This window comes from Lithobates pipiens, unplaced genomic scaffold (assembly GCF_037356315.1).
Source record: "Lithobates pipiens isolate NorthernLeopardFrog02 unplaced genomic scaffold, aLitPip1_a1.2 Scaffold_13, whole genome shotgun sequence".
NCBI classification, from domain to species: domain Eukaryota; kingdom Metazoa; phylum Chordata; class Amphibia; order Anura; family Ranidae; genus Lithobates; species Lithobates pipiens.
This window is the reverse complement of record NW_027507718.1, coordinates 283,426,443-283,442,277: the sequence shown is the minus strand read 5'-3', so window position 1 is coordinate 283,442,277 and position 15,835 is coordinate 283,426,443. Positions and strand designations below refer to the sequence as shown.

The following is a 15,835-nucleotide window of genomic DNA, read 5'->3' as shown; positions in this document are numbered from 1 at the left end:
ACCTGTATGATATATGTATGAATGATATACTATAACATCTTTATTGTAATCCTTTGGACCTTAGTTTAAGGTTTCTAAATACCGTGTATAACTTAGTATTACTGTATTTGCAAGTTTGGTCTGTTCTTTATTATTTGAGTGGGACACTTAGGGGGTTATTTACGAAAGGCAAATCCACTTTACATTACAAGTGCAAAGTACAAGTGCAAAGTCCACTTGAAATTGCACTGCAAGTACACTTGGAAGTGCATTCGCTGTAAATCTGAGGGGTAGATCTGAAATGAAGGGAAGCTCTGCTGATTTTATCATCCAATCATGTGCAAGCTAAAATGCTGTTTTTTATTTTCCTTGCATGTCCCCCTCGGATCTACAGCAACTTTACTTCCAAGTGCAATTTCAAGTGCACGTTGCACTTGTAGTTTGCACTTGTAATGCAAAATGAATTTGCCTTTAGTAATTAACCCCCTTAGTTATGTCATACTTACCGAGGTGCAATGTTTTGAACGCAATACATTAGTCATTATATACAGTAGACAAATGATATAAACATTCTCCAATGAGAAAAATTACCCTTCTAATTACCTAGAAATTTTATTTTCTAGGTTTGTTTTTTCATATGGATTATTTAGTCCCTAAACCAGGCCGCTTCTGCAGAAATGTTTTAAAAGCAGCTTCTCTGGAGGAACTGAATTTATGTTCAAAACTGCTCTGCTAAGGCATACTGTACATTTTTCCATGTGTGCTTAACACAGGAAAAGGTCCTGCACATCCAAAAAAAAAAAAATCCACAAGGATATCCTGTGATCTTTTAATTCCCTAAGTAGAACACCTTTATTGCCAAGGTCTTAATCATCAGTTACTAGAAATGTTAATACAGTCCTGCCTCTGTCTTCTTATGTTTCAAACATGTTTTTTTTTTAAACATAACTTTTTTTTTTTTTTTTTTTAAACATAACTTTTCAGTCATTTATTTATTTATCTGTTTTATATACAGATTATTCAGACATCCAGGTCAACAACAAAATATTTGAAATAGGTGTTTGTTTAAAGCTCAGGCTTTAAATGTCTAAAATTTCCTATCCAATATTTAATCCATCATTTTAGAAAGCATTAAGGCCCAAATGAACTGAGCTTCAGTCTCCCTCCCAAAAATTTAGTCAGTAGCTACAAATACTGTAGCTGCTGACTTTTATTATAAAGACACTCACCTATCTAGGGATCCAACACTGTCATCACCAGAGCCGATTCTTCAATAAGCTTCAGGTCCAGGCGCCGGCATCTTAGAGTGGAGTTCCACCCAAAAGTGGAACTTCCGCTTTAAGTACTCCTCGCCCCCTTACATGCCACAATTGGCATGTCATTTTTTGGGGGGGAGGGCTGGGTACCTGGTTTGGAGTGGGACTTCCTGTCCCACTTTATCCTTCCAACTGCCCCTCTCTTCCGGCTTCCACTTTGCATGCATGAGCCGCAAACCCCCTTCCAACACCTGTACAAGCAAACATTTGTTTTTTAACTATGTCAACTGTTCACAGAGATTCCGCACAGAAATTAAATGGCTTGCAAAGTTACTAACAGACTCTGACAGTGTTAAAGGCAAAAGCAACATATTCCCCCCCCCCCTAATGACGTTGACCTGTGCTTTTACCGCCCCCCCCCCCCCAACCACTAACCCCTTTAGCTGCAGCTCCTGGGGGTATACACATGTCGTGGCTCCAAAGCTTTGCTATGTAGGCATGGCAGGAATTATACCCCTTCATATGCAACCTATTCAAGTGAATGGCAAAGGAGAAGAGGGGAAGCCGGAAGCACTGCAGGGAGAGCACACAGGAATTGGAGTAGAGGAAAGGAAGGAGGATGATCTGAGTGGGAGGAAGGTGATCAGTGTGGCAGAGCAAATACTGGAACTAATCCCTCTTTGGCTCCCCCTGTAGCAGACAAAAGCCAGTGGGAGGGTGAAGAGGAGATGCCAGCTGCAGCTGCACTGCGAGAGTTCGGTTTCAGCAATAAGGCAGTGCAGTCGGCCCTCCATGATGGTCAGGTGCCTAAGCCCCCCTGTTGAACTGATGGGGCCTGGGCCAGGTGTGTGTGTGTGTGTGTGTGTGTGTATATGTATGTGTGTGTGTGTATGTATGTATGTATATATATATATATATATATATATATATATATTAGTGTATGTGTGTTTTGCAACATCTAATTATAAGTGATCCTGGCAGTGAAATCCACCTAATGCATCTTCCTGAGATGGGGTGGCAATTGCACTGCTCCTGAATTCAGAGTGGAGGTGCCTCTCTTAAGCCCCATACACACTATCAGATATTATGTTGATTTTTGTCTTCAGGTTTACCAAAACCATGTAGTGCAAGGGCCTGCCTGATTGCATACAACTTGAAACTCCTAATGCCGCGTACACACGAGCGGACTGTATGGCGTACTTAGTTCGTCATACAATCCGACGGACAGTCCGTCGTACTTTCCACTGAACGGACTTGACCACACACGGATGCACAAACAGTCCGTCGAAAGCTTGCGCGATGACGTGTACAGCACGTACGGCGGGACTAGTAATAGGAAGTCCAAGACACAGCAAAGCACCCTTCCGCCGTGTAAATCCTTTCTGGGCATGCGCCATTCTTAGTCCGTCGAACTAGCATACTGACGACCGTATTGTCCGCTGAAACCAAAGTATGACGGACAGAATTTCGAAAAAAACTAAATTCTTAGTATGCCGGACTGCACGCTGAAAAAGTCCGCTGAAGCCCACACACGAGCGGATTGTCCACTGAAATGTGTTTCGTCAGACTAAGTACGCCATACAGTCCGCTCGTGTGTACGCAGCATAAGGTTTGACCTCATATTATATGGTTTTGGTAAATCTGAAGGAAAAAAAGCAGCATAAAATCTGATAGTTTGTATGGGGCTTTATGTAGGCCATGCCTGCTTGCACTACAGAGAAATGTGAAAATATTGCAGGGGGTGACACAGTGGGGTAGTTGGTAGCACTCTCACCAAGCAGTAAAAAGGGTCACTGGTTCAAACCACAACACTACTTGCCTGGAGTTTGCATGTTCTCCCTGTGCCTGGGTTTCCTCCGGGCACTTTGGTTTCTTCCTACACTCCAAAGACATGCAGGTAGGTTAATTGGCTTCTGTCCAAAAAATTGGCCCCAGTATATGAATGTGATTTGGGGACCTTGGATTGTGGGCTCCTTGAGGGTAGGGACCGATGAGAGTGTGTGATGTATGTGCTAGATGGGAACCTTAGATAAATAATAATATAATAGATGAGCATGTTAATGAGACACAATGTACAGGGATATGGGACAATTGTAGACACACACTCACTCAGGATGGACTGGTGTCTTTATCCAACCTTACTAACTATGTAACTATTAGCATTGTCACAGGCCTGGAGTTTGTCAATCAGTAGCTGGACAAACCGTGTCCTGCTCAATGCCTTTTGGATGGACAGCACTGCCTCTGTTGCTGAAACCCTCCCACTGTGAGCTGCAGTGTCTGGAAGGGTGAGCATATGAGACACAAAGGAGGATTTGGCTCAGTCAGGGGAGTTTAAAAAATGTTTTTTATTTACTTTGAGGCTTTTGCATCACATTGTAGCTGGATTTGGCTCTTGTTTAGACTGTCATACAGGAGTCTTTAGTTATTTAATATGTTTTCTCTGATGTTTCATGCTGCACAGTGTTACATTACTCACAATGTCTGTAGTGGATGGCTGGTCTTTGATTCGAAAAAATCCTGAGAAATGCTGGTGCTGTGAAGCGTTACTTCATCCACGGGGATGAGTGATTTGATGTGTGAATTGTTCTTTATGCCTTTATAAACAGCTTTTGTCATGAGGGAAGAAAGACTGACATTCAGTTTACAAACAAAAGCGTGATTATGAAACAACAAGTGCGCGGCATTCGTACTCTGGATTATGTTATTACTATGCTGTTATTGTGCTTTGCTATTCATATCTTTTTAGAGCGAGCGTACTCTGTAATTCATACCTCTTTTATGGAGCCACGAACAAAGTTCTTACTAATGGGCAGTTTTCTTTCTCCCTTTCTTCTCCTTCTTGCATATTTTAGGTTTTGATGGCAATGCCCAGTTGCTGAACAAGCTGTCATAAAGATTAATAATCTCAGCTACCTTGGAAACCCTCCCATGCCTCTCTTGGAATATAGTGTATAGAAGATTTATTGTACTACATACACACTTTGTTGATCAACTTTGTGATGCAAGAAAATACTGGCTGACCCTCCTCTAATGCAAAGTGTTCATAAGGAAAACATCTGTTTTAAAGGGAAACAGAATGTAGATTGTGTATAAAAGCAAAAAAGGGCTCATTTATATTTGCCTTCGCCTTCTGAAGAGGGATCCGTGGTGGATCTTCCTTCAGAGGACATTTGACAGGTGGTGAAGAAGTGTTATGTCGCCTCCTCACAACCTGTTTTAACCCTTAAAAGCCCACATGATTGCGCACAGCGCATAGCTGTGTCCGTTGCGTGCCTTGTTCAGCGTCCAGTACTGCCAACCAAACACAACAGCAGGGATCATTTTCAACCATGCCATAATGCAAAGCATCATGACCGTGGCATGTGTATACCCCCATATGGCTAACCGGGACTCCGCGTTGTTTTTTTTTTTTTTAAAAGCCAGCAGCTACAAATACTGCAGCTGCTGACTTTTAAAATAGTGACACTTACCTGTCCACCGCGCCCGCGATGTTGGCACCCGAAGCCGATCTCTCGATCGTCTCTCGGGTGCTGCCGCCGCCATCTTGGGTATGGGAATCAGGAAGTGGAGCCTTTCGGCTTCATTTCCCGGTTCCCTACTGTGCATGCGCGAGTCACGCTGCGCAATAAGGATGGACCTGCTGCCTCTGGGATCTGTGTGTTTCCCAGCAGGCAGCGGGGGGACTTTCGGAAAGGGGTGTAATCTACGCCCCTTTCCGCAGAGAGCTATCCCCGAAGTGGGTGCAGATACCTGTACTGTACAGGTACCTGCACCCCCCTCCCCCCTGAAAGGTGCCAATTGTGGCGCCGGAGGGGGGGAGGGTTCCGATGAGCGGAAGGTCCACTTTAGGGTGGACCTCCGCTTTAAGGGAAGCAATTGGGGGAACATTGAGAATATGACTAAACCACATTTCTTTTACTGCACCCTCCACAACCACAAGCGTATAATAAGCTCTGCCCAAAGCTGAATGACAATTGTGACAAAGACCCTAAATGCAGAAGATGGTTCAAAACTCTAAACTCTGATAGCCATTCAGATCTGAAATAATAATTTGTTGAATGGAGTTGGCCTTTATCGGCCACAAATACGTGATACAGAGAAAGTAGTTAGATCATTTTTAACTGCCTTTTAATTCCATGTTAGGCTTAGCGGTCCTTTAAGCTAGGTTCACACGTGTCCAGTCCACATTTCTCCATTTTTTTTTTTTCACTGCAAATTTCCTAAGGAGCTGTTTAGCTGTGATTTTCGATGTGTTTCAGATGAACATTTTTGGAGTCAGGGGCTGCCACATCCTTAATAACGGATTACTCACCAGCTGTCAGCAGGGTTTCCCGCTGAAAGGTGAATGTAAAAAATAAATAAAAAATTGTCGGCAATAAAAATCGTGAAAAAAAAAAAGTTTTGGGGTCCCTACCCCAAGCCTTACCAGGCCGTTTTGGGTCTGGTACAGATTTTAACCACTTAAGGACCGCCTCATGCCGATGTACGTCGGCAGAATGGCACGGCTGGGCACAAGCACGTACCTGTACGTTGCTTTTTAAGTGCCCAGCCATGGGTCGGGAGCACGCCGCCGGCGGTGAGCTCCCCATCCGGTCCTGAGCTCCGTGGCCGTGAGACCAGCGGACCCGATCGCCGCTGGTGTCCCACGATCGGGTCACAGAGCTGAAGAACGAGGAGAGGTCTGTGTAAACAAACCTCTCCCCGTGCTTCCCTGTGTGGCTGTCATCGATCGTCTGTTCCCTTTTATAGGGAAGGACGATCAGTGATGTCACATGCCAGGCCACGCCCCCTACAATAAAAAAACGCATAACGTCATACATAACACCTACACTGCCCCCTAATGGTTAACTCCTTCACTGCCAGTGTCATTTACACAGGAATCAGTGCATTTAAATAGCACTGATTGCTGTATAAATGACAATGGTCCCAAAAATGTCCGATGTGTCCACCATAATGTCGCAGTCACAATAAAAATTGCTGCTCACCGCAATTACTATTAAATAAAAAAAATTGATAAAAATGCTATAAAACTATCCCCTATTTTGTAAACGCTATAACTTTTGCGTAAACCAATCAATAATCGCTAATTGCGATTTTTTTGTTTTTTACCAAAAATATGTAGAAGAATACGTATCAGCCTAAACTGAGGGAAAAACTGTTTTTTTATATATTTTTTGGGGGATATTTATTATAGCAAAAAGTAAAAAAATTGCATTTTTTTCAAAACTATCACTATTTTTGTTTATAGCGCAAAAAATAAAAACGCAGAGGTGATCAAACACCACCAAAAGAAAGCTCTATTTGTGGGAAAAAAAGGACGCCAATTTTGTTTGGGAGCCACGTCGCACGACCAAGCAATTGTCCGTTAAAGCGTTGCAGTGCCGAATCGCAAAAAGGGGCTTGGTCCTTTGGCTGCAAATTGGTCCGGGGCTTAAGTGGTTAAGAGGAACCCCATGTAAAAAAAATTAGCATAGGCCCTGGTATGTATTTGGGGATAGGGCCCATGCCCCAAAAAAAAAAGAAGCTAAGCAGTGGCGGTGGGCATCATGATTGACGATGGATCTACATTGGGGGGAACTATTTATTTTTTTTAATAAAGGAAACATCAAAAACTGTCTTTCTCTTTGACACTTTTTTGGGTGAATGAGTAGGGCTACAATGTATACTCTACTCATTCATTTGGGGGGAGGCCAGGATCTGGGGGCCCCTTTATTAAAGGGGACTTGCAGATTCCTATAGGCCCCCTGCCCTGAGATCGCCACCACCACCGGCCAGGTTTGTGGAGAAGAGGCCCATGTCCATATAAGGGGCATGTGGCCTGGTATGGTTCAGGAGGGGGGAGAGGCTCTCACTTGTCATCCTTTCCTGGCCTACCAGGCTGCATGCTTGGATAAGGGTCTGGTATGGATATGTCATTTAAAAAAAATTGGCTTGGGGGTTCCCCTTAAAATCTATACCCTACACCCTTTTTTTCTTAATTTTAGCATGGGGTTACCCTTAAAATCCTTACCAGACCTTTAAAGGGCATGGTATGGATTGGGGGGAACCCCACACTTTTTTTTTTTTTTTTTTGTGGATCAAACTAAAAAAAGTTTTGCATTTAGTTATACTTTAATATGAAGGCTGCCATTTGCTGAATTCTCCTACAAAATAGTTTCCTGGCTGCCATTCAGAATCATGGCTTTACTTTCTGAGCCCAAGACCTGGAGAAAAGGTCTTTGATTAGATGTCCCAAATTGGTGTCTCTGGAAATATCGAAAACATACACAGCCATGCAATCCACATTTTGCATTTTAGATGGAGGTCAGCAGTGAAAGTCTACGTATTTCTTTCAGTACAGCTATCCCTGTTATTTTATTGATAACCTATGCATTACCTTTTTGGCTATGCAGAAGGACATTTTACAGTGTTGTAACATTTATAACCTCTTTATTTGAAATAACCTGACTTTTATTTCCCAGAAGAAAAGCTCAGCTCCTGATGGTATTTAGTGATAATTGAGGTTAAAGTGTATGTACAAAGCAAATTTGTCCCAGCATTATTTTTATTGTCCAGTCTATGGAGGTCTATGGATTGATGAAAGTGACTCTGAAGCCATTTAAAGATTTTAAAAGCAATATTTTAATGAGTTTCCTGTGGTTTTAGCTTGAAAACCATTGAAGCTTGAAGCCATTTAAAACTAACCATCAGTGCTTACTAATTTAGCACAATGTGATCATTAATTTTTGGTTGTTTGAAAGGATTATTATTCAGTGTTCTGAAAAAAAAAAAAAGGCTGCAAACTCTGGACGCTACATTTACAGAATGTAGAAGATAGAATACATCCCTGATGTCCTCTTCTCTTACATAGATTGCTGCCTTCATTGCTGAATCCATGCAGAGCTGTGGAGGTCAAATTATCCCACCACCTGGTTACTTCCAGAAAGTGGCAGAGTATGTAGAAAATAAATCATTGTATGTCTCTTGTATCAATGCTATGAAATTGTACAATGTCATCAATGTTTTATATAGGTTAATAGGCTTTTGTGATTAGAGTATGTATTTTAAGGGGGAAAAAAAAAATTTGAAATATTCATGATATATAACAGAGGAATTTTACAATGCAGAGTATTGTAAGCGCTCAATATCACTGATGGCATTGAAATATTATTGGCTAGCTATCATAATGTTAAATATAATAAGGACATTTCAGCTTTACCTAAGTTCATTCCTTTGATCTAAAGAACAAAATGTTACCATGTTTATAGTTAGCTCAGGGCTGAGGAATGTTGTGATACTTAGCAAGACCCGTACAGAATTCTGAAATGTTGCAGAAGATGTTTTTTACTTTTTAAAATTACTTTGTCATTACTGAAATGTATAATAAAGAAACTACATTTTGGCCTGACCCTGCCACATCTGTCTAATGCCGCGTACACACGATCAAATTGTCCGGCGGACTCAGTCTGCCAAAACGCATTTCACCGGACAGTTCAATCGTGTGTGGGCTTCAGCTGGCTTTCTCAGCGTAAAGTCCGGCGGACTTAGAAAATATTTTTGCAGTCCAATCTTTCCGCTGGACTTGGGTTTCAGCGGACAATACGTTCGTCAGTATACTAGTCCGGCGGACTAAGAATGACGCATGCTCAGAAGCAAGTACGAAAAGGAAGCTATTGGCTACTGGCTAGTGAACTTCCTTTTTCTAGTCCCGTCGTACGTGCTGTACGTCATCACGCTAGCAAACGCCGGACTTTCTGTGTGTCCGTGTGTGGCCAAGTCCGTTCAGTAGATAGTTCGCCGGACTATCCGCCGGATTGTTTGCCGGACTAAGTACGCCGGACAATTCGATCGTGTCCTCGAATTGTCCGCGGCATTAGAGGATTTTTTTAACTTTGGAGAGATTTTATCTTTCTTTCTTCTGTTTATGGAGCAGCAAGTAAAGGAAAATCTACCCAGTAGGACACGTATAGCAACAACTTAAAGGCATACCATAATTCAAAACAAAAAATAGTAAAGGTTTTGGTTGAGATAAATTTTAGAACTCCCTTTCTATGAAATATCTGCTTTCTAGATTTCCTTTGTATGTTCGAATGTGTTGTTTTATTCATCTGTTTCAGCTATGTACACAAGGCAGGTGGAGTTTTCATAGCAGATGAAGTGCAGGTTGGATTTGGCCGGGTAGGAAAACACTTCTGGAGTTTCCAACTGCAAGGAGAACATTTTGTGCCAGACATTGTAACCATGGGAAAACCTATCGGCAATGGGCATCCGTTGTCTTGTGTTGTCACAACCAGGGAAATTGCAGAAGCCTTTGGAGCTACTGGACTGGAGTATTTTAACACAGTAAGTTAATTACAAATATATTCACAATTGTACATGACTACCTGACTGTCTGTTGGGCCAATCAAACAGCATCTCTGCTCTAAACCATCATAATGTATTATTATAATCTTAAAGAGCAGTAGTCGTAATATAATAATAATTCTAGCATGTGCTAACCCAAATCCATAAAAAGATACACACTTACCTACTATTCTCGATTTCCAAAGACATTCTCAGGTTTTGAAACATGTTCCTGGAAAATGTTGTCCCTGAAAATGTTCCTAATTGTCATCACTAACTGTATTATTAAAAGTATTTTCCGCATGTTAGAAGCAATTCTTATCCTCTATAAGTCCCCTTTCACACCGGGCTGTCCATTTTTACTTTTAATGTTAATCTGGGCTTTTCAAGTTAATATACAGTCTACTGCTAAGTGGTTTGCAAAGCACAACAAATCTTTTAGAGTTCATTGTAATGAATATGATAGCTTGGAACATAACATTTCATGTTCATCTAAGACTACTTAGGGCACAACAGATTTAGATATATACTAACCATTGCGTCTAAATAATATCTTAAAATGTTGGCATCTGTTTAATAAATGAACGCTCTGGCCAATATCTGCAGTTTTGTTAAGATCATATAATGATTGGTAGAGCTAAACTGTGGAAAAATATAAGTGAATTATAATTTATAATCCAGTGGGCTATCATTTCCCCAGTGAGTACAGGGTCTTTCCTATCAAAATGCAGGTTTATGATAAACAGATTATGGATATCTACATGTGTAAATAATAAAGTGGAGTATCTTAGGGTAGAATTAGACATGCACCTAAATATCCCTTGCTTCTGAAGCCTGATTTGCATTCCAGAGGCTACTGACAGGTGGTAGAGCTGCACGATTCTGGCCAAAATGAGAATTGTTTTGCTTAGAATAAAGATCATGAGTCTCACGGCGTAACATCCTTTTGTTGGGCTAGCTTTACGGTTTAGTTCTTTATTTTATTATAGTGTATTTTTAAAAAAAAATGCATTTGAAAGACTGCTGTGCAAATACAATGTGACATAAATTATTGCAACAACTACAATTTTATTCTCTAGGGTCTCTGTGGGAAAAAAATATAACATTTGGAGGTTCTAAATTTTCTAGCAAAAAATAATGATTTTTAACTGTCAGAAAAAGGTTTAGTCTTTAAGTGGTTAAACTTCCCTCATTTACTGAAGTTCATTTCTTTAATCTAAAGAACAAAATGTTACCATGTTTATAGTTAGCTCAGGGCTGAGGAATGTTGTGATACTTGGCAGGCTGCCTGTTTGTTTTTTTTTGTTTTTTTGAGAGCTGTCGGCTTGAGCAGAGAATTTTCTTCATAGAAAGAATTGGGAAAATGCTTTGTTAAGATCTCAACGGGGAAAAAATTGTGATCTTGATTCTTAGCGAATAATTGTGCAGCTCTAACAGGCACAACCATGTACAGTTGTGCCACTTCCCTACTTACCTGAATATGCAGCAATCATTAGGCTTGCACCCGCTGATCGCTTAATGTGAGGTGAACTTTGCGGCGGTTTTGAAGCGAAGCATCATGTTTGCAGCATGTAAACGTCCCTGTTTGCTGCCTATTGCAGTTTAAAGGGGGAGGGGGGGGGGGTTGCAGTTGGTGGCCAGCAAAAATACGCCTTTGAGATGCCTTTTTGATGCCCCCCCACCTGTAAATCGAAATGAAGCCTTTCATTGCTTATGTTTTAACTGCCTATTGCTGCTATTACAGTTTGCTAATAATGGCAAACTGCAAGGACTTTCAAATGGGCAGTTGCCAGTAAGAATCTGAAATCCCCGTGCTACCCCCTCCGGCAGAACACAATAGCACTGCGGTGGGGATTGTCCCATCAACACTGGCTGTGTTGATGGGGAAATTGAGCAATTTTATTTCCTTCAACCTGTGGTTGAAGGAAAGAAAGTTGCATAATTATGGCCAGCCTTACTCTCCACTTAAAAAGCTGGTTTAAAGCTGAACGCCAGGAAAACTAAAAGTCGTTCCTTGCAGTGACCGCAATGGTTAACTGCTCATTTATGTCGGGGGGGACTGGTTACAGCAGTCTTACCTACCTACCCAATCCTCCACGCCTGCAGGCTCCTCCCATGCTGCTATACTGGTCCCTGCAACCTCTTCTCCCTTGCACTGCAGTGGCCTAAGGTCTTCTGATGTCATCAAGACTGATAATGGGCCCTGCACTGGACATGAGGAAACCAAGGGAAAGTCCACTCTTAGAGCATAGGGGAGCACCGTCCGTCGGGAGAGGAGAGGATCTGGTAAGAAAAAGTGCTTTTCCCATCCCCTTTCCTTTCCCATTTCCCATTCCAGACAGAATTGAGCAGCTTACCCTTGCAGTTGAGGGGCAGCCCCACTGCAAGGGAGGATTTTTAGTTTTCTTGTGACATTTATACTTCAACATATACTTCAACATAAGGTCTGGTTCCCACCGCTACAATGTCAGACATTGCATGTGATGCGAATTCAGTACAGATTGTATGGCTGAATTTGCATTGCATTCGGACCAAACTTGTGCAGGACCCTTATTTGGTCTGCACCAGAATCGGATCACTTGACATTGAATTGACAGTTTGCATTCTGATATGCAAACCAATCTGGGGTGTCATTAACCTTGTATTGACCCTCCCAGAAGTTCACATAGGGCAGTGTAAAGTCAGGTGTGATGCGGGAACCCGCAGGGGATTCGCAGGGTTGCTGCATCACACCAATGTGAAACTAGCCTAAACCTACTATGAAAGAATATAAGGAAATGATTCCGGACGGCTGCACTTTCAAACATCCTTTTTATTGAAGCTTCATATGACAAGTGGTTGACAGATGGAGCAGGAAACAAAGAGGTAGTCGCGCTTTGCGCAAATGTTAGTGCTTAGTCATTACCTCATTACTATGAGAGAAATCGGAAGGCTACATGCTGAAAATGGTAGTATGCCTAATTGTTATGCTGACCCTCTGATCTAGAAAAGTCCAGGCTTTTTGTCTGCATACTAGGTCCAGGTCAGCAGTGAAGCCCGAGGATCAGCTTGAAAGGCAGAAAAGTCATGTTTTCATAAGCAGATCAGCAACCGTCTCCTCCAAGTTTTTCTCCCAACAGTTTTCGTATAAACCAACATCTGCAGAACAGCAGGGCTGCGTTTTACAGCGGTCTCTTTTTCACAGAACTGCACGTCGCCTCCGAGAATATTCGGGATGGAAAATATGATGAGGGGAACAGCTGGCTCAAGGCCAAGCACATTAAAAACAAAATTCAAGCACCGGGTCTCACTAGAGAGCTTCGCAGCTGGTCACTTTAGCAATCTTTTTTTATTTTTTTTATTTACGCAAGGCTTTGCATTTTAGAACAGTATAATTTAGCGCTCTGACCATGACTAATGTCTTTCTATGCAGTTTGGAGGAAATCCAGTTTCTTGTGCCATTGGTTTGGCAGTGCTGGATGTTATTGAAAAGGAGGATCTACGAGGAAATGCTACCAGAGTTGGCAATTATCTGATGGAACTGCTGGAGGAGCAGAAAGAAAAGCATCAGCTGATAGGAGATATCAGGTGACTGAGCTCTGGGGAAACACAACTCATTTATGCCTCTGTATGGTTTCCAAGGACACTCCGGGAAAAACAGTTATACTGTTAATACCGTTTACCTATAATTTACTATAAGTAAGGGCAGGCGTAGCTCACATGTATGAGTAAGCTGCTGTAAAGACATGTTGACTCTTTGAAATGTGAGGAAAGGCTTTCTCACAACAGTTTATTTGTGCTTCTTTGTACACATATAAAGGTCTTGTTCACAGGAGCGGACACAGGGCGGGAAAATCAGCTTCGTTTTTCCACCTTCTGACCATGCAACTGAATGAAGGCATGCAGCCAGTCAGGGGTGTACAGAAAATCAAACAACACTTTTGTTTTTGGCAGGCAGCACCAACACAGAATGTGCCCCATTTAAGTGAAAGGGGCTGCACCACAACCCCCCCTGCAACCACATGCACTAAGTGCAGCATTTTGAGGGTTCAAACGGGTGGAACGAGGTGACATATTGCCACCTCACCACCTGTTAAATGTCCTCTGAAAATTGATCCACCACAGATCCATAACCGCTTAAGGTGGCCCTTTAGCGCAAAATCCCATACCTGTACGTGATTTTGTTCTTCCGGGTCTGGGGTGCCCACGCATGCCACTGGTGACCCAATCAGCAGGTCTGGTGGACCCACCGATCGTTCCTGGGGCAGACAGAATGGAGCTCTGCCTATGTAAACAAAGCAGATCGCCGTTCTGTGACGAGAAGACAGATCTTGTGTTTCTGCTAAGCAGGAACACGGATCTCTGTCTTCTTACAGTACAAGCACCCCCACACAGTTAGAAAGCTACCCCTAGGGACACATTTAACCCTTTTATTGCCCCTGATGTTAACCCCTTCCCTGCCAGTGTCATATTAGGGACAGTGTATATTTTTTAGCATATTAGTGTCGCTAAAAAGTGTCAAAAGTGTCACTTGGTGTCCAATTTGTCTGCCGCAGTCCCACTATAAGTCGCTAATCACTGCCATTACTAGTAGAAAAAAAACTAAGACTAACTTTTGCTCAAATCTAATTAATATACACTTATTGAGATGTTTTCTTTTCAAAATTGTCAGATTTTTTTTGTTCATAGAGCAAAGAATAAAAAAACGCAGAGGTGATCAAATACCACCAAAAGAAAGCTCTATTTGTGGCAAAAAAGGACATACATTTTATTTGGGTACAGAATCACAAGACTGCGCAATTATCAGCTAAATTTGCGCAGTGCCGTATGGCAAAAAATGGCCTGTTCATGAAGGGGGTAAAACCTTCCGGGACTGAAGTGGTTAAAGTGATTGTAAAGGCTTTCAAGTTTTTTACCTTTTTACCTAGAACTATAGGCATTTTAATAGATAGAGCAAGAAAGGGTTACAACCCTTGTCAGATTTTCTTTCGCCATCCGTGTCCCATTGCAGAGGTTTGCTTTCACTTCCTGTCCCATAGCCAAACAGGAAGTCAGAGGAAATTCCTTCAAATTAAGGGATTTTGTTGAGGACCCCCAGGTCACCAGAACTAGTGTCCTCATGGGAAGATTTCCCCTCTATAACTTTTCTGGAGACAACCCAAAATCTGGGATTTTCTTTTACTTTCACTTTCAGTAATGGTAAACAGGACAAATGGAGAGGGTGAATCTCCTTAATGGGGGCACAGACAGCCATAAAAACCCAATAGGTGTTCTAATCCACCTTTATTCTCCAAAACTACAAAAAAGTTTTGCCTTTAGTTATACCTTAATCATACCTCCCAAATTTTTGAGATAGGAATGAGGGGCACCTATAAGCAAAAGTACAGTATGTAGGCATAGGACACCCACCCTGCTGCGCCCCCTTAAAGGAGCATTCTACAAGAAAAAATGATGTTAAACCCACCAGTATTTTTATTTTTTTTACTCATACTATTCCTTCTGACCTTTTGGAATTTACAAATTAAGCAATTTAGAAATTGGATGAAAGGTTTAGCACTGGCTAACACTTTTTGAAAGCTTTAAAAAAAAAAAAATTATTTTATATATAACTATATAGATCAGAGCAAAATGAGGGGAAACGAGAGACAGGAACTTTGTTCCAAATCAGGAACAGTCCCTCGAAATCGGGGACAGTTGGGAGGTATGCTTTAAAGTATTCTATGCATTAAGGTCAACAAAAACCTTCTTTTGCAGAAAACATCCCCTCATATACTTACCTGAGCTCATTCTTGATCCAGCGTTGTGCACATTGGGCAGATTGATAGCAGTGGAAGCCATTGGCCCCTGCTGCTGTCAATCAAAGCCTGGGACAAGGGAGTGGGAAGGAGCCCTGCTGTCTGTGTCTATAGATGCAGACAGCAAGGCTTGGGAGAGAGCCCACATGAGTGCCTCCATAGAAAGCTGGGCCAAAGACGAGGAACAAGGAGCAATGGTGGGGGGCCCCAGAAGTATTGCAAGTATGACATGTTTACTATTTTAATTTAAAAAAAAAAGAATGGAGGCTTTACAATTACTTTAACGTGATGCCAAAGATTGGTTAAACATATATTCTATTCAAGTAGTGTGTTCCTATATGAAAAAGTACCATCTATTGCTCTCGGCCTCCTCCTCCATTTTTTTTTTGCTACTGTGATGCATCTTTCTGTTAGAGGGGGGCTACATTCATCCTCCTTGGTCCCCCTGTATGTAAGAATGTAGCCAACCTCTCTTTCTTGCTAGTTTTCGAGATGAACTAG

The 15,835-nt window shown here is 41.9% G+C and overlaps 1 protein-coding gene across 1 annotated transcript in view; it reads left to right on the top strand.

The window, feature by feature from the left end:
• The window catches only part of ETNPPL (ethanolamine-phosphate phospho-lyase), a 57,898-nt gene that overhangs the window by 27,835 nt on the left and 14,228 nt on the right, over nt 1–15,835 (top strand). The window contains exons 7-9 of the mRNA XM_077476701.1: nt 8,089–8,171; nt 9,335–9,560; nt 12,973–13,127. Of these exons, the coding sequence (XP_077332827.1) occupies nt 8,089–8,171; nt 9,335–9,560; nt 12,973–13,127 (464 nt within the window). The remainder of the gene's footprint in view (nt 1–8,088; nt 8,172–9,334; nt 9,561–12,972; nt 13,128–15,835) is intronic.